Source organism: Herpailurus yagouaroundi, unplaced genomic scaffold (genome assembly GCF_014898765.1).
Source record: "Herpailurus yagouaroundi ecotype Mexico unplaced genomic scaffold, PumYag 201, whole genome shotgun sequence".
Classification (NCBI taxonomy): Eukaryota; Metazoa; Chordata; class Mammalia; order Carnivora; family Felidae; genus Herpailurus; species Herpailurus yagouaroundi.
The window spans coordinates 977849-999227 of NW_024412432.1; the positions used below are offsets into that span (position 1 = coordinate 977849).

Consider the following 21379-nt stretch of genomic DNA (forward strand, 5'->3'; position numbering starts at 1 on the left):
TTTTTTTTTTTTTTTTTTTTTTTACACATTTATTTATTTTTGAGAAACAGAGTGAGACAAAGCGTGAGCAGGGGAGGGGCAGAGAGAGAAGGAGACACAGAATCTGAAGCAGGCTTCAGGCTCTGAGCTGTCAGCACAGAGCCCGACGCGGGGCTCGAACTCATGGAGCCATGAGATCATGACCTGAGCCGAAGTCGGATGTTCAACCAACTGAGCCACCCAGGTGCCCCTCCAGTGCTGGTGATTCTTAAGAGCAAGTTTATAGTACACAAAATAGCATTCCAATTACTGTTTTCTATTTTACAAACAGTATTTGGGGGAGGGTTAAAATTGTTAGATATTGTAAAATAGTCCTTTTCTCAGGGAGCCTGTCTGATCCCAACTGCCACGAAGACAGTAAATCATGTAGCACCATGACCTTGAAGTGATCTGCGGGATATGATGGCACGTATATTATTGTCTGTGCTAAAATAGATTTGGTAGATTTTATAATTTCATCCATGCTGCCTGTCTTTTCTGCATAGTGATGATTTCTGCTAGGTTTGTTGGGGTTAAATGAAATGGTACATAAAGAATGAAGTGTACTCTACCTGGGAATAAGGTGAAAATATGGATCTAATTTGCCTCAAATCCTCTTTAATAGCACAGTGTGGATGAGTGTGTGTTTCATCATTGGGAAATAATTCTTATGCCAGGAGCTTTATTAGAGGAACAGTGAAAAATCTGTAATGTGGACACTTGGATATTTTGGCCATTCTGCCGTTAAGATAACTGTTAAATCAGTAACTGCAAATGAAAGTTGGGGTGGATGGAGAGTTCTCTAGTATTCCTGGGCCATTTATTCTGTTCTGTCTAAATACTAAGCCCCTTCAATCTTAACATTTATTAGTAGGTTTGTGTTTTTGTGGGAGGAGTACATGAGCTGGTACTAGGTGTAACTTGCAGGGTGAGATTAGATTTGATTTCAGTTTCATCCTTAGTGTAATCCCTTGTTGCTAGATACCATACCAGGGTGCCTGACACATAGTGTTCAATGATTCAGATGACAAGGACACCAGTAAAAATGGCCTAGTAAGCCAGACCAATCATTTATGACTTGATTCATGCAGTACTTTGCACAAAGTGAATGCTCAATAATAGCGCCTTTTATATTTGGTCACAGATGTGTCCAGGTGACCAGTTGGAACTATAGTAGCTGGAATACCACTCTTCCAACTGTGAGGTTTCCTTCTTCACTGCCAAAAACTAGACCGCTGGGTTAAGAAATCCTGAGCTGAAAGCTCAGCTTGGCCACAGGAGGAAAACGAATGAAGAAAACAATGAAGGAGGGGTGCCTGGGTGGCTCAGTTGTTGAGTGTCCCACTTCAGCTTAGGTCATGATCTCACGGTTTATGGGTTCAAACCCTACATTGGGCTCCGTGCTGACAGCTCAGACCCTGGAGCCTGCTTCCGGTTCTGTCTCCCTCTCTGCCCCTCCCCGGCGCTCTCGCGCACTCGCTCTCTCTCTCATGCGCGCGCGCTCTCTCTCTCTCTCTCTCTCTCCCCCCCCTTCTCTCTCAAAAATAAACATTTAAAAAAATTTAAAAAAAAAACAACTAAGAAAATAGATATGGTGTTAATACATGGGGGAAATTGCCCTCATACTGTGTTGCCCAGGGTTGGACGTGCTTCTTTATGCCTTATATGCAGAATACGCAGTTTGCCTTAGCTCCCAGATGATCCAGCGTATGACTCCATGGAAGTTAGATCACATCTGCTATGCCGTGTTCATTTATAATTGTACCTTCTCTGAATCATTGTTAATTATCAGGCCATAGCTTCTTGTTATTGTTGGTTGGTTAGGTTTCCCTCCTTTTTCTCTGGTTTGGTTTAGTTTTCTGTGTGTGCATATCATGTGCTTTTTGAAGAATTTCAGTCATGTAACTACAACTCTGATTTCCGTATCATACAGTTAAGTTAACATGGGGCAGTTATCCCCCATGAGATTAGAGGTTAGAGATCGGGTCTAACCTTTTGTTACCAAATACCCAATCAGCTGAAAACTGAAGGTAGCATTTTCTCCCCCAGCACAAAATAGCAAGACTCCATCCTTGTTTCCCACCCCTTTGTATCTATCATAGGGTGTCTAAAATTCACACGTGGCTTTATTTATTTATTTATTTATTTTGGCTTCCCAATTTGAACATCTGTTCTTTCCCCTTCACCCCTTTCCAGATGTTCCCTAGCTGTGCTGACCTCTGCACTGTGTAGTGTTGTCATCTGGTGGATTGTTTGTGACTACATTCTTCCCATCCTGCTATTCTGTCTCGATGGTTTCAGAACACAGTAGCCGTCGGGACCCTTTGACAAATAGCTGCTGTGTAAGTGTCCCATTCCATTTCTCTACGTGGTCCCCTCTGGTGGCCAGTGTGTTTCTCATGATGCATGTTTTTCTCACTGTCAGCTCTCCTAGCTTTATTGGTTTGCCTCTTTTCAAAGGTTCTTTTTCTGAAACTTCTCAATTAATGGGATGGTGGCGGGAGGAGGTCTTCCCTGATCCTTTCATGTAGGGATGTTAAAAATAACAAACTTTGTTTTTAGGTTGTGCTTATTACTCTTAACAGATTTTTTTGCAGTGGCAATGTATGAAGTCACTGGAATAGTTTCTTTTCCCTATCAAAAATATTTAGCGAGTTTGGGATAATTGGGGTGGTTTTCAGTCAGTCAGTTTTCCCTTGTTTTCTAGAGTAAATGTCTTTAGCATATCCTTTTCAATGTAGCGAAAAGAATTTGCCCGCTGATTTTCTGCTGTTGATAGAGATTTGCTTTTGTAGCTGTGAGGTCTAGTGAGCATTGCATCGTGTTTCACCTCTGACTCTGCCATTGCCCTCAGCCAGCAACTGCTTCTCTGCGAAGTCTTCTGTCTTGAGGAAGCAGAATCTTCTCCTCTGCTTCGTTTCATGTCCTCCCCTCTAGAGTTAGTACAGTTTTCAGGAATGATGTTAAATGGAAATGGGACAGCAGAGAAGACGGGATTCCCTTGTTCAGCCTTGTATTTCTGCATGACAATCTCTATGCTTACTTCCTCCCACTTTCCTTCTTTCCCAAAAGTAATCAAAATGCCCTTATTAGGTTAATATTGCAGAATTGTATTCTCTTAATATCTTTTATCCTTCATGAATACCATAACAGCGAAGAGACTGTGGCAGGAAGCTTTCCTGGGGAACACCTTACAGTTGACACCAAACATAGGAAGGAGGGTGTGTTCTTTTTTCTCTGAAATTCTTCCTTTAGCTCATATTTCAAGAATTTATTCTCTTGTTCCACCTTGGACTTGGGAGTTGTAAAAGAATATGAAAGTTCCTTCTAGGATCTCCTCCAAAGTGGAATTCCATTTCAACCAACTCTCATAATTTGTGGCTTCATGGAGTATCTTCAGATGGCTTAGGAAAGACTTAAAAATCCAGCAGACTATTCTTTTCAAAAGTAAGGAAAGGCTGCTTAACATGTTCCTATGTATGACATTTTCTTGACTATCTTATCAATACAAGCTTATTATTACATAGATAAGCTATATTTCTGGCATAGATGATCTTTTTGTTTTTTTTTTTCCTTTATTCCTCTTAGTAAGCTTAGATTTTTGCATATTCTGACTCGATCATCATGCACTGCACAGATTTATTCCTCTCAAACTATTCCAAGTGGGAAAGGTATTTCAAATAGGTGGAGTTCTAAATGGGTGGAGTCATTGCTAATAATACTCAGGCACTTCATGACTGTATTTCTTTTCCCAGGGTGAGTAAATGATTTCTATCAGGCAAGCACCTTTCTTTTTAATATTCTACGTAAGATACAGTCTTTATTGTTACTACTGGTATCTGCCAATGCATTTGTAGACCCAAAGCTGAATATTCAGTTTATCCTGCTTAATTTGGAATTTACAGAAACAAAAGCTTTCGGCAGTAACAATGATGTGAACAGATACAATCCTTGTAGTTTTCTTTTGAGGTGGCCACTTGTACAGGTGGCATTCACCTCTGTTGGCTGATGACGTAGCATGGCCTGATAGATCATCACCTGTCATGCCTGGAAGACCAGACTGTACCAGTGCCTCAGATGGCTGCGCCAAACTCTGGGACAATGGGAAAGGAGTCTGTGAAGGTTGCAGGGCCGCAGGCCTATCATTTGGAAAGCTTGTTGTGTGTCAGTGGTAGACAACCAAGTGTCAATAGTGCGTAGTTGTACTGATGGATTCTTTTCTTGGAGTTGAACATTTATGTTCAAAGCATTTTGTGGTTTGGGAAATAAGAGGCCTGGCCTGTCAATTATTTGCATTGGGAATACTGGGACTCAAGAGGAGTCGCAAAAAACGTGAACTGCTGTATGGGCAAGAATAAGTATGAATTTGTAGAACATTGCTCTGCAAAGCCATGTGATTGGCTTGGTTTGCAAGGTGAGAGGTAGCTGGTTCCCGCTTACCCTGTAGCAGAGTGAAAACGTCACATGTGTTTGTCAGCTTATTCCACTTTACGTTGTTGTGTGTAGTTTATCACAGGTAATACCTAAGTGTAGTTGCTGGGGGGTTTTCCAGTTGATTGATGCATAACCTACAGGTAGAGTAACTGCTCTGTTAATACAAATATCTGGTGATGTGACTCTCTACTGCGATTAATGCTTTCCAAATTTCTGTTATGCTCTTATTTTTTTAAAAAATCAACAAAAATTATTTACACTAATTTTACAGAGAAATAGATACTTTTTATTTTATTTTTTTTAAACTTTATTTTGACAGTGAGTGAGAGCGAGCAAGCACAAGTGGGGAAGGGGCAGAGAGAGAGGGAGAGAGAGAATCCCAAGCAGGCTTCACACTGTCAGTACAGAGCCTGATGCAGGGCTCAAACCCATGAACCATGAGATCATGACTCGGGCTGAAATCAAGAGTCGATGCTTTAACCCACTGAGCCACCCAGGTGCCCCGAGAAACATACTTTTTAAAAGATGTTTCCTGTCAGCCTAAAATTGGATTTAGCAGTGATTTCTGTTTTCAAATGGTAAACCTTCATAGTAGTTGTCTTAAATTTCCCAAGCAAGTAATATATTGGCTCTTGTTTCTATTCTCATATTAATGATTTCACAGTGTGGTGACTATCTATACTTTTGGCCGTAAGTGGCCTCAAATTATTTGAAAAGTAGATGTGATATTTCCAAAAAGCTAAGGGGAGTCTCATTTTCTCTGTATAAATGGAGATAAAAACCAGGAGCCTTGCTGAGCAGGTGCAAGGCTTCAGGACCACCGTGGCAGTGGCACCACACATTGGGCTTGGGCTTCAGAAATAGCAGAAGTTTTGTCGTTGTGCTTTATTTTATGAAAAATTCTATATTCAGATCCTGTTAATGATACAGAGACTATTAAATAGTCTCCTGTCCTTCCCTCTCCACTTGATATAATCAGATTTTTAAATAAATCCTTGGTTTCAGAGGTAGAATTCATATGCCTCTGCGGTTGGTTGCCTTCTTTGATCAAACAACTATGTCTGCATGTACCTTTTCTATTTTATTAGAGTGATAAAACTTTATGAGAAATTCTGAGTTGAGCATTGGCTCATTTACCCAGAATCAGTTTCCCTCTGAGATGGAAGGTCCTTTCACAGGCTCTGGGAAATACTCTGGGGATACAGCAAAACCACTGAGAGTAGCCCCACCCCTCCCCCACCCTTCCCTAAACAGCTTGAAAACCACTGGCCCCCAGGCTTCTGCTCTGGGACAATGCCACCATTGTGTTTTTAGTGATGAGAAGTTTAGCATTTTACTAAATGCTGATGCTGAATATGCTGTGGTTTGCATAATATTAAAAATTTGCTAATCTTTGCTACATTATAAGGACCTGGCCTTGGTTAGTAACTTATATGGTGGTAACACAGGCATAGGAGGTAGGACTACTAGTTAGCTGTAATGGTTTCTTTTTACTCTTGTGAGTTGGACATGAAAAGAGGAAGCTTATTATTAAGGCAGTGTTTTCTCTTACAGATAAATAAAAGTTGAGTACATATAAATGTATGTGTGCCCACGCAGTTCATTGTTTTCGCCATTAGCTTTTGAAGGAAAGAATTGCATATAAAATCTTTTGATGTTTTCTGTTTTCCCTGTGGCCATTCAGTGAGTAATTACGAAACACCCTCTACTTTTGAGCAAGGTCCTCTATGTGGGCTTTTATCTGAGGGTGTTCTTCTGACTCATGAATTTGCCTCCTGGGCAACCTACACCCATAGGCATCAGTTCCTTGAGATTATTTTAGAGTTTAATTAAATCAGGTTTTTCAAAGAATTTAAACAGTTTTGTATTCATGTTAATGGTGCTTAATGATTTAATTAAGTAGGTTATAATCCAGACAAATTCAAATTTTGCTTGAACATATTTTTAAAATTTGAAATATTATGTAAAATTAGTATTGATTTGGCATTTATTGCCCTTACTTTCACCTCTGAAGAGTGACTATTGTAGATTTTTATATTCATATTCTTTAGAATTTGGGGTTTTTAAATGAAATCTTGTTTTCAAGAGTAGAATTCTGAGAACCTACTTTTACTTTGGGACACAAAGATTTGTTTTATTGATTGATTTCTTTGGTGTGGGAATTGCTTAAAATGCCAGGTCATTTGTTTTCCAAAAGCAAAGTATATTCTAGTTATCTTTGTATAACCTTTATTGGGAAATGAGATGCTTCATTCAAAAGTCTTGGATGTGAAAATGTGTTTCACATTTTTATTGGCAAGTGTGTTTACGGAAAATCCTATGAATTCTCAATAAAATAATTTGCACTAAAGTACAACAATGCCTTCCTCTGTCAGGTATTTGAAAATTGTTTCAGTGAATATAATCTTATTTTTTTCCAACTGTTTTCAGAGTAATTCTTCAGTCCAGTGTTCAGAGCTGTAAAACATCTGAACCTAACATTTCTGGCAGTGCAGGCATTACTAAAAGAACCACCAGATCTGCTTCAAGAAAAAGCAGTTTTAAAAGGTGAGAAAAGAATCCTACTCTTCTGAAAAGTTCCAAGCATTGGTTTTCCAGTTTAATCTTCTGGATATAGAAATGAAAAGAGGAAGAGAGGAGAAAGCACAGTCCCTAAGATGGACAATTAATCAAATGTGTTTGACTTGTTCATCATCTAAGAAAATCTGGGCCATTTTTAATGTAGGGTTTGTTTTGTTTTTCAGAGGTGGTTCTGAACACTGGAGATGTGTCTCAGGGTCAGAATATGGGGAAGTTGAGAGTGTTGTACTTATAAGTTCAAGTGTGATGGTGGAATATGAGAACTCCAGTGAGTTTAGGATCCTTTTTTACCTAGGGCCTGGTCTCTTAGCCGCAGTCCACACCACACCCATGGGGGCTCATGCTTTCACCAGGAGCCCAGCACCTTCCCTTCCTTCATTATTACAGGCTGTGACAAGAAAATACACATGTTCCATGACCAAATCCATTACTCACTGTTGCGTTTGGATGTTTATCATGAACTAAAGGCAGACATTTCATTTCTAACATATTCCAGAAGCAGTTCCCTTTTGAGGGAAGAGCAGATAACCTACTTAACTGTCATCTTATGAATAGAAGAAGGCAGGTACCCTTTTTGTGTTTATGTATCCTCGCCTGGTGTTAACATGTGTGGTCCTGTGCTCATGGCCCAGCGCCTGTCTTATAATAGACCACAACCGGCCTGAAGATAGTCTAAACCAGACTTTAAAACATCCTTCCCTATTTTCCTTGTTTCTTTTTAACTTCTTGCCTTCTTGTCTTTGAGGCTGTGGGACAGCCGAGTTAGTCTCCGGGGTGCAGGGCCCAGCAGCCTGTTTCCTGAGGGATTCACTACAAACCAGAAAACTCTGTGGTGTGTGTATGTGTTTGTGTTTAAGGAATTGTTCAATTTTGCCATTTTCCTCTCTTTGCTAATTCTTTCTACGTTTCACTACAGACTTTTACTTACATCAGAATGTGATAGTGCCTTAGTACAAGTATTTGAGAGCACCAACTGATGACTTGGGGATTTTGAGTTTTTCATAGAAAGGTATCAAATATTCATAGTTCTTTTTACTCTCTTAATTCCACTTGAGAAGAATAATAGAGAAATACTGACAAAAGGTCTTAGGTACATTATAATATCAGAACATTATTTATAACCATGAGGAAGAGGAAATGGGCTAAAGATTGTTGAATTATCCCAAATGAATCAAGAATCATGCTTTTACAGAAAATTTAATGGCTTGGATAAATGCTCATGAAGCAGTAAGTGAAAAGAGCCACACATATAAAAATTAGGAAGTATTACTCTAATTTTATAAATGTACAATATACTTTATAGAAATGTATACCTCTACAAATATATGTTCATACATATGTATTTATATGTAGTATATAAGCTTATAAATTATACATATACTTAAGTATATATGCATATGTTTCTATGCATGTATGGAAATAAGATAACAAATGCTGAAATATTAACAATTCTTCTGGTTGGTAGGGTAGTTAGGGATTTTTATTATTTAAAAAAAATTTTTTTAATGTTTATTTAGTTTTGAAAAAATGCGAGAGACAGAGTGCAAGCAGGGGAGGGGCAGACAGAGGGAGACACAGAACCTGAGGCAGGCTTCAGGCTCTGAGCTGTCAGCACAAAGTCCAACGTGCGGGGCTCGAACTCATGAACTGTGAGATCATGACCTGAGCCAAATTCAGACACTTAACCGACTGAGCCACTCAGGCTCCCCAGGGATTTTTATTATTTTATCATTTGATTTTCCTCCCAACTTTTTTACAGTAAGTAGGGAGAAATGGGAGCATTTTAACTTCGACACTTTCAGGTGAATTACCCTATTAAAAATTCAGATTAAAATCCTGCTGTGGGGGATAGTTAGACATGTTTTGAATGAACATATTCTTTTTAGGTATACTTACTCAGGCTTCTATTACAGTTTTGAGTGTGTCTTGCACATCTAATTCTGCTTTCTGCTTTTCTGGATTGTGCTCTTCAGGCTACAGAGGAATAGAGTCCAGGAGCCGGGACTACGCGTGCCCAGTCACACCACGTTCCTCTGAGGGGCGTGGCCACGCGGCACTTTTTCCATCTAGGTCTTGTCTAGTGATCTAAACGTGTGCTTCTCAGCAGAGGTGGTTCCTGATTGCAGTGAGCATCTGCCTGAGGTCCCTGGGCCAGATGCTTTGAGGGGTTGAAAGTAGAGTTCAGACTGAATACACTTAACTGAATTTTGAAATGGCCCAAAGCAGTTTCCAGGCATGTGGCATAGTGCTGAAAACCAAAAGTCTTCTTTTAAATTCTCAAAATGGGACTTTCAGAGATTGGGAGGGGAGAAGAAATAAACTAATGAGAGAAAGCTGGGTTTCGAGTGTGTTTACACACGTCCCCTTCATGCAGGGTCTTCTTGGCCACTTATGGAGCTTTGACCTGTGTTCACATTACCTTAACTGTGACCCACCTACAGCTCACAAAAGAAAGGCAAATACATTACATACAGGTCCCACTTCCTCCTTCTAGGAAATAGTGGAAGCTGAGGGAGCCAAGCAGTTAGCCTGAAGCTTTTATCCTACTGAATAGTAGTCATTTTTGGTTGGAGAGTAATGAAGGAATTAACACATTTGTGCATAATCTGAGGACAAAATAATACAAGATTGTTGAGTAATTATAAAGTATTGAATAGAAAACTTTGCTTTAGACAGCAATACAAGGAAATGATACAGTATACTTCTCAGTATAAAATAAATACCTAGGAGGCACAAGGATTGCCAGTCTACTGTTACCCCCACCTGTGAGGCCTTCTCTTTGCAGGTTGGTGTTCTCACATCATCTGTTCTGCCGTAGGAACCTGACCTTTCATTCCCATGTTCTATTTTCTTCTTAGAGGCTTCCGGGATGAGACCTCACCTAAACTCACTTTCCACTGATTTGGCTTTCTGATTTTTGACAGTTTACTGAGAGGCTCTACAACTTGGGAGGCCTTTTCCACAAACACATTGAAAGAGCAATTATTTGGAGGCTGAAAAAATATGTGTTGTCATAAATCTTTGTTGCTGGGAAGAAATGCCACCAGGTTTCCTTCTTGGTAGATGATCATTCCCTCCTATATCCCTTGAACGTGAGCCACACATAAACCTACCCAGCGGGTGTCAAGCTCTGCTCTGACAGAGTTGTGCGGTTCAGGCCCAGAGCACTGGAGTATCTGGTGGTGGATGGAGTACACTGACCCTTGGGGCTGAGAAGCATCTCTGTGGCACCTTCCTCATCCCTTTTCTCAAGTCTGAAGAAGTAAATCTTCTTCCTCTCCCACTTCCTGTTAGATCTGTAAATGCATTCTCATGTTTCTCTTTTAAGAATTATTAAATCCAGTAAAGAATTGGACTGTTTTCCAGTCTCTGATGAGCTCTCTTAGAGTCTTGAAAATTTCATCACTCTGCATCTGATTGAGGACCTCTAGCCATCTCATTTGATAACATTCAATTCGGTTTGTGTCTTCACACAACTTACCATCCAGTACATGTTTCTGTAAGCTTATGGTATTTCTTTGGAGGAATCTTTTCTTTCTTTTTTTAAATTATAACTTCATCCATTTTCTGAGAAACTCGTCATGGACAAATTATTTTGTTTAATTCTAAATTGCATCATTTGGAACCATCACCTTCTGCTCCATCTGTCAAACCAACCTAATATTTATGACTTTTGGGGTATTTTGCACCTGATTATTCACATGGGGGGAGATAAATGCTCAGGTCTCTGAAAAACATGTCTTCACGAGCCCTTCAGTTGGAAATCGCTACATTTAGGACTTCTTGGCTTTTCAAGTTTTCTCAATTGTGACTTTTGTCATTATCCCACCTGTCACTGCTTCTTGTCCGTTTACAGTCTCAGAGCTGAGTACCCATTCCACCACCTCTGGTCTTTAATTTTCAGTTATTGCCATTATCTCTGAAAATCCATTCATCTAGAAGCCCCAGGATGTTGTCTCTAAATATCCTGAAATATCTTTTTAAAAAAGAATGCTGGTTACCTCTGCTCATCTAAAATACTAATTTCCCTTTGAAATTCCAGACATTTTCCCACTTGGCTGTACCAGTTAACCTGGACCTTTATACTCAGTACTCTGTTGGGGTCTCCAAAAACTAAGTCATCGATTCAGATGAGCTACTTTGATAAAGTGGCCTCATCATCCAGTGAGGGGCACCTCCAGATTGGAATTGGCTTCTCTGACTCTTTCCTTTTGCTCAAGTTCTTCTCTAAAAGCTGCTAGTTAGTTGAAAGTTTACATAAACCAGGGTAGGAGAGAAGGGAAGTAAGAGGAGAATCCATCAAGATGTGCCCCACCTGCATCGTGGTCTGAGGCTGGCTGGGAGCGGGTGCCCTCCGTGCTGCTGAACTGGAAACTGCTTGAGGTGCCAGAGCTTTTTCTGTGACCGAATTCTGGCTTTGGAAATAATCAAGTAACACTTCTTTATCTTTTCGTTCTTTCCACTTTTCCCACAGCCTGGTTCCTCAGAGGGAAAGAAGGAAAAGGAATGCTTTGCAACAAATGCCCTTAATGGCATTATGGTACTCTCATTGCTCTGCTGCTTCTGCCCGCCCTTCTTTTTTTCTTTGTTTTTATTGTTTTTTTATTTTTTGCAGAACTGAACCTTTTTCTGCTCTGCCTTTCTCTCCCATTTGTCTTTACTTTATGGTTGATATTGTACTGTCTTTTCCAAAATACTTGTCATTAAAGAATTATACAAAGTGTATACTTCTTAGCATGTCACTACTTTTATTATGTTGCCTTCCTTGTCTTTGGTAACTACATATGGGACACTTGGAAACCTTCATGGTAAAATCCTTTTTTTTCTCCCCCTGTAGTCCCTCCATTTCAAGGACTAAAACAGTCTTGCGTTAAGTAAAAACCTGTGACCAGAACTGAAGGAAGACTCTAGGAACAGAAACCTACAGCAGAACTTAGCACAATTTATTTGGAAACAAAACAAAATTGCAAAAGCCTTAGCCGCTTTCCACCTAAGAAGTTTATTCAATGAAGACAATGTCCACTGGAGTTTAAAATAACTACATGAGTTTGGGCACAAGCAGTGACTTGAAGGAGGCCCAGCTCTCCTTTTGTAGAAACATCTCAAGTTTAACGACAAAAAAAGCTATTGTAAATTTAGTCTCAGGTGTAAATATCAAAGCCCTCTGTTGTCAGGAGAGCTGACTAGTCTGTGTGGTGCACGTGTGTCCCTGTGATGGCAATCATTTTAGCTGCTGGCCTTCAGAAGAAGCGAGGATCTGATGGAGGTTTTTTATGTATTTATTTTCTGTTCACCCTGTGTCAAAATTTATAAAGAGAAAACAGGCATTACTGAAATGGTACTTTCTGTAATTTGATACTATTTGGTTTAAACATCTTCACTTTAATACTTGTAATATTGTTGTAATGGTAACTCTGTTAAGTACCCAAGCTGCTTGTCTTCCACCAAAGAGTGCTTTATTAACAAGAATCTGTGAAAACCGTGTTTGAGGACTGTTGGATGTTGTGATACAAAGTGGTACTTTGGCAGCTGAATTTGCAAGAGAACATGAGTGGTAGCTTTAGAAGACTCAGGAGGGGACGCTGCCTTCAGAGTCGGAAGATTGTTGTAAGTCATTCCTCTTTATGTCATTGAGGGACTGGAGCATGCCAAGGCTGCCCACGATTTGGTTGCCCAGTCATACAAATTAAAATCCTGTTTCCTTCCACGCATGATTAAAAAAAAAACACTGTTGGTGTTTTCCCTTGGAAACAGCCATCCCAAATAACGATGGCTAAAAAAAAAAAGTACTGCTTTATTCAGGTTTTTCTCTGTAACATTGTGGGTTTCTTTTTTTATGTGATCAGCCTAAGGCCATTCACACACCCTTTGATTTCAGTGACAGTTACTAGCATCTGGATTTCAGTTGTTTGTAAATAAGAGACTCACTGTTGCCTTTGGTTGGGGAATACAACTAACTCTTTTCAGTGTGCCTTCGCCCCTCCACCCTCCAGAAACACAGCAGAGTCTGTGATATAAAGCAATCACAAAAACTATTTATTTGCTGCTAAAACAAAAAACGGGGGCCCAAAATAAAAGAATAGTTTGCAGTCACCTTGGTTACCTCCATAATAAGAAGTGAATGGTTTTAGTTATTGTTAACCAATTTTTGCCTATCCTAGAATGGAGAGCAGGAGATACAATATGGAAAGGCAACAGAAGGCAAATGCCTTCACCTTACAAGATGAATGAATCAGGCGAGTAAGCAATTCCTTTTGTTAAAAAGTTACCTTTTTAACAAAACTATGAGGAGTAAGAAGCAATTGAAATAAACAGATTTTACTCTGTTAATGCAAAAAGTTACTGGAAGGCCGTGGCTCCATTTCAATATTTACTCTCTTGGAGTAAATTATAAGATTGACTGGCTTCGAGGGGAGATGGTGCCATCATCTTGGTCAAACAGGCGGCTCTTCCCTGTCAGGTGGTATGGGGGTGTGTCATGCCAACTTTTAAACGCTGGGGACTAGATCTCAGAAAAAAAAGTGGTTTTCTATCCCTGGAAGTGAATAGACACAAAGACCCACTTACCTGATGGGAAGACCTCTCTTCACTAAGCTCTGGGTGGGAGGAGAAACATTCCATTAGCTGTCTCGTGCTAGGAGACAATAATATTCAGACTATGCCCTTGCATAAAACATTGAATTCTCAGGGCAATTCTTCTTCCCTTGACATCTTTGAAGGCCATTTCCTGCATAAATAATCCAGGTAGTTATGAAAATCAAACTTCCATCAGAACTTTTCCTGGTTTGGCTGTTTATTACATCAGAACAAGTTAAATGTGCCGTCTCCCTCCCAGTGAATAAGCCATTTGATGTCTTGGCCAAGAGTGTAAAAATCTGGGCTTCAGTGTTAACCACAGTACTTTTTATTTTATAAATTGCCTTTTTGTGTCAGCTGCTCAAGTTTCCAGCTAGAATTGCTATCACTGTGGCTCTTTCTAAAAAATCTTGTTATTTAACAGGCTCACTAAAGTGAGTCCCAGCAAACTGTGATTTGATAAAGGAGCAGTCCTTGGAACACAGCAAGGACTTGGGGTAGTGCTTCCGGTGGATTTCATAGCACATTATTATTAAATGTACTGGAGGGCATTTCTAGAATCCAGGAAGTCTCTGGGTCTGATGGAAAGTTCTTTCTGCTATGAATAAGAGTGGACTTTTTTTCCCCAATGGAAACTTCAACACACCCAGAATCTCCTGAGATTCTAACTTCAAGTCCTTTGTCATAGAAAGACCCTGTTGCTATGGAATATGAAATAGGGCACGTCAGATGGAGAGATTCCTTTAAACTTAAGAGCCTTAAATAGCTTTGAAAGTACACCAAGACCGTTTCTTTGAAATTAGCATTAGAAATGCATATTTTTAGGTGTCCTTGAAGCTTTTTGGGGACTCATGTCCAAAGCCCAAGACAGTCCAAAGGAAGTGTGTCTGCAAAACTGGGTACCTAGAAGTATAGACAGACTTCTCTTTTGTAATGCTAAAGAAAAACTAGAAATCTCTCTGAGCTGTCTGTGAAGAGGGGTTAATCCTGAGCAGTGCCTCACTGAAACACGTAGCCTGCCTTGTCCACATAGCCGCGTCTGGGCGGCATGCTGCTCTGCTAGTCTCCAGCATCTTTCTGCTCTCGGCCTGGCCCTGTTTGCCTGTCACCCACCTGCTTTCTTCTCTGCCCTCCTGCCCTCTCACAGGGGTCATTCATTCCTACCTCTTTTCTTGGGCCCAGACAATTTTTAGAGGAGTTCCCAAGAGTGCTTGTGAGGCGAATATGTTTGCCCTTGGAGCCCAATGGCCAGTTCTGTGTGCCCTGCGGACCGTCAGGCCTTCTGGGTGGTGTTGTGCCAAGAGCTTCTGGAAGCTTCCCTTTGCTTGAATCACCACCATTCATGACAAATGAGCAATGCGCTCTTTTGATGTTTGTTCTAAAAGTAGCTTAACTGTTCCTCTTCATACATTTTTTAAAGTAATTGCATCTTGGAAAGCAATGCTCATGAAAAACAACTTTAAAAGCATATTTTGATTCTTTAATAGCTATCTCCCGCTGAAACTGTCCTGGTAAGGCTAGCTGCTGCTCTTCCATTTCTCCTAAATCTGAGTATTCCTCATGTTCCTAAGTGGAAATGCTACAGATATATTTAAAAGACTGGACAATTCATCTATACTGTGTAAGAAATTACCTCCTTAACTGCCCAGTAGAATAACTGTCAGCAGGTATGTTCATCTGATTATAGTACTGCAGTTTTATATTAATAATTTGCAGACTTTTATCTAACCTGCACTCATGTACAGATTATTAAAAAGTTTTAAAATGTAACTGATTAATCAGTATTTGGTCAGTCATTGTCTTGATTTTTTATTAAAATGTATATTTCTAATCATATTTTATAAAGCCAAGAGAACTGGTTGAATGAATGTTTATTTTCCTGAAGGTATTTTTAAGATAAAGCTTCATAATGGCGTGTAAACTTTGCATATCTATGTAGTTTGATACATATTGTCGAGTTTGAAAATCTTGTGTATTGTAACTGGTTTTATACGAAATTCTGAATAGTGAAAATTGTATAATTATAATCATATAATTAAAAGTGTTAACCAAACAGCCTTCCAGTATACTGTATTCACTTACCATTCTGAATCGTAGTAGGCAATGGTCAGAATATAAAGTGGATATAACCACTGTATTAGTTTACTACCCTGGGGGCTGAAACAACAGAAATTTATTTCCTCCCAGTGCTGAGGCTGGAGACCCAAGATCAAAGTGTTGGCAGAGTTTATTTCTTCTGATGCCGCTGGCCTTGGGCTTTTCTCTGTGCACTATAATCCCTGGTGTCTTTTCCTTATGACACCAGTCAGATTGGAGTAGGGTCCATCCTCATGGTCTCATTTTAATTACTTCTTAAAAGGCCCTGTCTCCAAATATAGTCACATTCTGAGGTATTAGGCATTAGGGCTTCAGCTTAAAAATTTGGGGGTGGGGGTATACAGTCCATAACACCTTCCCCAAGATAAGATGGTGCATGAGGGCTCCTGTTATGAAGTCATTCTGTACACATCCAACACCAGCTCAAATTATGCCAAGGTTTGACTTTGTGGAAATTACTGAGGATAAGACACATAAATCAGGCCCTTACATTACCTGCCAAGGTCAGGAGTAAAGAGCTAAGCGAGGGGCAGGACCATTGCTCAGGCACCTACATTCTGATGTCCAACTCTGGATGCCATCATGGTGCCATCTGCCTGCCTCCCCTCTGTCTCGTGCTGACCTGGCTCCTGAAGACCTAATGCTCACACCACCACTCAGAGGATGTGTCTGGGATGTAGGAGCTTGCTCTGTTAGGAATGCTGGCCCATTCCCAAAGGAACTCAGCTCACTCGTGCTCGGATACAGGTTTTCAAAGTACAAACCACAGGGACCCCCACACCCACGCCCCATCCAGACTTCTAGCAGGCACTGCTACCCCCAGAGTGTGATTCGCAAGCTCCGTCCCCTGTTGTTAAAAGCTGCAGCGGCTACCTGCCCCTCCAGGTCGTGCACCCTCCTGCTGAGCAGTGAAGTTCAGTTGATTGGCATCTGCGAAGCTGCCCAAAGTATGTAAGTGCTGTGAAGGGGGCAGGCGTGGCAAGGGCCTAACACTTGGAAGACTCGGAATGAAACCCCAAGTTCCGTCTTGCAGGGCTGCGCAGTGTGGGTGATGAGCCATGGAGACCCTGGCCCTGTAGATGCTCCCTCTCTGTTGTCGACAATGCCATTTGGTGCCACCTACCACACACGCAATTTGCTAAACCCCTCTGCTTCTGTTTCTTAAGTAAAATGGGAAGGAAAGGGATTCCTATCTTAACAGTTAGTGGGATAATTAAATGAGGTAATCCATGCAAAGCATTTAAAACATGCTGGTACATAGCTTTCAATAAATTAATTTTTTCCTACATTTAAGGTAATTTTCTGTACATAATTAGGTAAATGACCTAGGGTGGGGGTAGAGTTAAGTAGAAAGGCCCCTTCATGAGGCCCCGGGAGTATATGGAGTTAGCAAGTCAATGTGGAAAGAGCAGCCAGTGTGTGCTCTGAAATGAGCTCTGCCGCTCATGCTGTGGTCTCAGGCATCCTTTTCCTGCCTCCTGCCCCTTACTTTGTTCATCTGTAAAATCGGACTGATAAATGCGTAGCCTTGGAATTAAAAGATCAAGGGAGGTGAGTGTGCCTTAGCCTGGGCCCTAGGCCAGCGGAGGCGTCCCATCCATCCACTGCTCCCATTTCCTCCCATGTGTCTGAGCACACTTGTTGTGCTTGGGAAGGCAGGATGGTGGCAAGAATTCTCCATGAACATAATACTCACCTTCTCTAGGGTGCCAAGACTTCGGCATGGTCTCTCCTCATGCTTGCCCCCGTGGGTAGTTTCTGGCCTTTCACTAGTACAGATTGCATAAACATTCTCCTGTGTAGATTCTTCCTGGTTGGTGCTGGTTATCTCCTTAGGAGAAATTCTTACAAAAGGCATGTCTCCTGGGTCAAGGATGTGCAAAAATTTAAAGCTCTTGTTGATATATGCTGTTCAAAAAGCAGCTTATTATAATTGTTCAGAGCATGGATTCTGGACCTAGGCTGCATGCAAACCTTTGCTGCTTGTTAGCCAGGGTGACAGATGAGGTTTAATTATTAACTTGGTTAATATTTGTTCATTAGAACAAGTGCTTGACACATACGAAGAGTCATACATATGTTGTGTTTAATAAAAAAAAAAAAATACTGCCTTAATGCTCTGAAAAGGTCTGTGACAGTGGACAGTCCCCTTAGCATCAGCTGTCGGGGCATGGCTGAGATGGCTAATTAATAGTAGGACACTGGCCTTAGTGCTATTAGGTCATGGGTCACCATTACCCGCTGCCGTATCTGGTCCTAACTCTTAGCTGCCCCATTATTTAGATTTTGGGGTCTTTTGTCTTCTAAGTAGTTGGCATAGTATGTACCTATCACAGTCTGTTTTTCTCAGTTTTTTGGGAGAACAAAATGGACTCTGGGCAAAACCCATCCAAGTGCATCTCCAGACATTCTGGCTTCTTCACTGGGGGTGCTGGCCCAGCCCGTATAGGAACGGAGATCCTCCCACACTGCCTGGCCTTGCCTCTAACTGTGTCTCGTCTCTTTGCTAGCAAGTCTGCATGGCTTTGACATGTTTCTGGATGACAGGTGCTCCATCCACACTGAAATTCCCAGGTAAGGAGGCTTCTCACCCAGCATGACCAGAGGCCACGGGGGCTGGCCACCCCCAGGGACTGGCCTTGGTCCCTCGAATTCTTATACTACCAAATGTCACGTTTCTAAACAGGGAGAGGCTTTGGGTGGGAAAAGAAAGAGTAGAGGAGGCGGTATGGTTTGTGCATTGTTTTACTTGGAGAAAGACAATGGGTGTGTTTCTCATCATGGGTGTGTTTCTTCATGTAAAACAAGATGACTTTTCAGGCGGGACAGTTCTTCCTTGCGTGGGACTCTTCAGACAATGTAGCCAGTCTGGCATCCCCACCCACTAAATACCAGTCATATTCTCAGCCACTGGATAATCCAGACACCCCCGCACATTGTCAGCCCCCTTCAGGAGGCAGTGCCGCCCCCCCGTTGGGAACTGCTGATCAGCTTCAAATACAGCTTCATTGGGCAATGTCATGGAAACAGAAACAGTTGCTCTTAGGACGTTGCTGAAGTGAATATTGTCCCCCTGCCCTGTTTTGCTCTGGCGCAAACCCCAGAGGGCAAAAGAAGGGGCTGGAGGAAAGGTTTCATTCATGAAGGGGGCAGCAGAGGGGCTTGGCCCTCAGGAATGGGGTTCATGAGTATTTGTGAGACTGGGGCCGGGGGTTCTGAGACAGTGAGCGAACTGCCTTTCTGCCTGAGCCTAGCATATCTCCTGCCATGTGGCAGCCACGGAGAGGTCTCCATCCTTGAGAGTGAGGGGTCTGTTGTGACAGAGCTAGATGACACATGGGAGCTCTGTAGGCAGGCCAGTGGCTGACAGGTTCTTAAACAGGAGTGGACAGAGCAGGGGCCTGATTCCAGCACCCTGGACCACTCATGTTCAGGGTGATTCTGCTGTGGCCAACCCCAGATTTGCCTTGCAGTTAACTAAGGAGTTTACAGTGTGCACCGTGGAGTCTTTTCTCTAGCTGCCATATTAAACTAGTCCTTTTCACACCCAGTGACTCCCTAAGACAGGTTCTGGTGTCATAAATACAACTCGTTCTGTCTTCTCCCTTTTGCAGTGATAGTTGGCCGTCTCGAGCTGTAACCTTTCTAGACCGGCTTTTAATCTGGCTTGGGATCCGCAAAGACTAGGCCTCCCAAGATCTCTCCTGGACAGCACAATGCTCACCAACAGAAAGTCTCTCCAGGTGAAATTTAAGCCTGTTTCCTCAAGCGTGTGCCTCAGCCTCAGCAAGTGTGTCTTCTATCCACTGGGTATTGAGGGTTCAGCCTGAGGCTAGAGCTGGTCCTACCAGTAGGTGGCCAGGAGGAGTGACTGGGATGGCTCCTCTCTGGTGGCAGATTCCCAGTAAGTAGCGTTCCTTGCTTTCTTACATTAGGGGCCCCTGTGACTGACTTGGTGGAAGCTGGTCTGTGTCCCCAGAAAAGTTAATGCAAAACTCTTGAAGAGTTCATGGGCAGGCCCCCTGTGGCCTTCCCGGCTGTGCAGCATTCAACTCCAGGGGCGCTGCTCATACAGATGCAGTGCGAAGGGCGCCCCCTCAGGTGTCCCGCTTCAGAGCCCGTTCACCAGTCATTCCAAGGCCCTGCTCTGGGCATCTACAGATCCTTGGTTAAAATCCCTGAGGGCTTTCTGCTCTGGTCACAGGAACCTGTGGGATGCAGTCAGGGTAGGGATCCCCACTTCTCGTGTTAGGCTATGCAGCCTCCACATTTCTCTTGCTTCCTTTCTACCCACCTTGCTTTTTCCCTCTTACTGAAAACTCTTCCAGCCACCGTGCTTGCTCTCCCCTCACTTTCCCTCACCGCCAAACACGCAGGTGGTGGTCATTTTGCATGGCTGAGAATGTAGGACTTACTTTGATACTTGAATAGTTTTCCTCCCTGTTGCTCGGATGCTCCCAGTATCTAGACAGGTGGAATGCAAGCCAGGGCCACTAACATGGCTGTGCGGGTGTATCCATGTGGGTGAACTCCCCTGGGTTGAGCAGTGCACCCATGAGGTGGAGGTGTTCTCAGTGCCCCTGGTGGGGTGGCTGTTCTCAAGGAAAGTTCTTTTTTTTTTTTTTTTTTTTTTTTTTTTAATTTTTTTTTTCAACGTTTTTATTTATTTTTGGGACAGAGACAGAGCATGAACGGGGGAGGGGCAGAGAGAGAGGGAGACACAGAATCGGAAACAGGCTCCAGGCTCCGAGCCATCAGCCCAGAGCCTGACGCGGGGCTCGAACTCACGGACCGCGAGATCGTGACCTGGCTGAAGTCGGACGCTTAACCGACTGCGCCACCCAGGCGCCCCTCAAGGAAAGTTCTAACCTCATTGAGCCCTGGAGACTGATGTGCGCCTTGACACCACTCCATTCTCACCTGACAGGCATTCCCACTTACAGATGACTCTGTGCTCTGAAATCAGGCCACATTTCTGCAAAGTAACAATGCTTAGAAGGCATTGTGGTTTGGTTGGGGAAATTCCATCACCTTGAGTCACAAGCAGCGTTGTGGCTGAGGAAAAGGCTTTCCAGAGCATTGGGGAGATGGGCAGGGAGCAGCTTGGGCCTAGGAGAGGCATAAGCAGCCGCTGGACCCTGTAGGCTCCATGAAGCCGCCGGGAGAGCCAAACTTCTGTTCATTTCCACCAGTGCCTCACTGGTGACCTTGAACCTAATCTCATGGCCTCTCAAGTCATGCCATCTCCACTTGTGCAGGAGATCTAATAATAAAGCTAAGAACATTTTTTATGTTTATTTTGAGAGAGTGAGCGGGGGAGGGGCAGAGAGAGAATCCGAAGCAGGCTTCAGGCTCGGAGCGGTCAGCACAGAGTCCGACGCGGGGCTCGAACCCACAAACTGTGAGATCATGACCTAAGCCGGTCCAAGGCTTAACCGACTGAGCCACCTAGGTGCCCCTCTAAGAACACTTCTAATCCCATCATGTTTTCAGGAGACTGTTCAAGAGGGACTCATGCCACTGCTGTGTGTGGTCACCATGTTACTTGCCCCTGAGCACACAGCAGGTACTTGTGGCTTCGATCATCCCCTGCAGAGGAACCTGTCCTCTGGCCTTTGCCCCTCTCCTAGCAGCTTTACCCTGGGGACTAGTAATTGAAGTGGTAATTTTGGGA

At 42.4% G+C, this 21379-nt stretch overlaps 1 protein-coding gene and 1 long non-coding RNA gene across 11 annotated transcripts in view; one reads left to right on the forward strand and one right to left on the reverse strand.

Annotated features, from left to right (window-relative positions):
• LOC121014174 (uncharacterized) overlaps window positions 1–11220 on the reverse strand; it is a 20734-nt gene extending 9514 nt beyond the window's left edge. Inside the window, exons 1-2 of the long non-coding RNA XR_005783069.1 lie at window positions 11208–11220; window positions 1950–2058 (exon numbers count right to left, since the gene is read on the reverse strand). This is a non-coding gene — a long non-coding RNA (uncharacterized LOC121014174). The remainder of the gene's footprint in view (window positions 1–1949; window positions 2059–11207) is intronic.
• CDC14B (cell division cycle 14B) overlaps window positions 1–15666 on the forward strand; it is a 105951-nt gene extending 90285 nt beyond the window's left edge. For 2 of the 10 annotated variants that reach the window (XM_040450211.1, XM_040450205.1), the window contains exons 13-15: window positions 6883–6999; window positions 11507–11572; window positions 11870–15666. In XM_040450211.1, the coding sequence (XP_040306145.1) occupies window positions 6883–6999; window positions 11507–11572; window positions 11870–11906 (220 nt within the window). In that variant the 3' untranslated portion in view covers window positions 11907–15666. The other 8 variants (XM_040450207.1, XM_040450209.1, XM_040450214.1 and 5 more) reach the window with 5 other exon arrangements.
• The last annotated feature ends 5713 nt before the right edge of the window (window positions 15667–21379 follow it).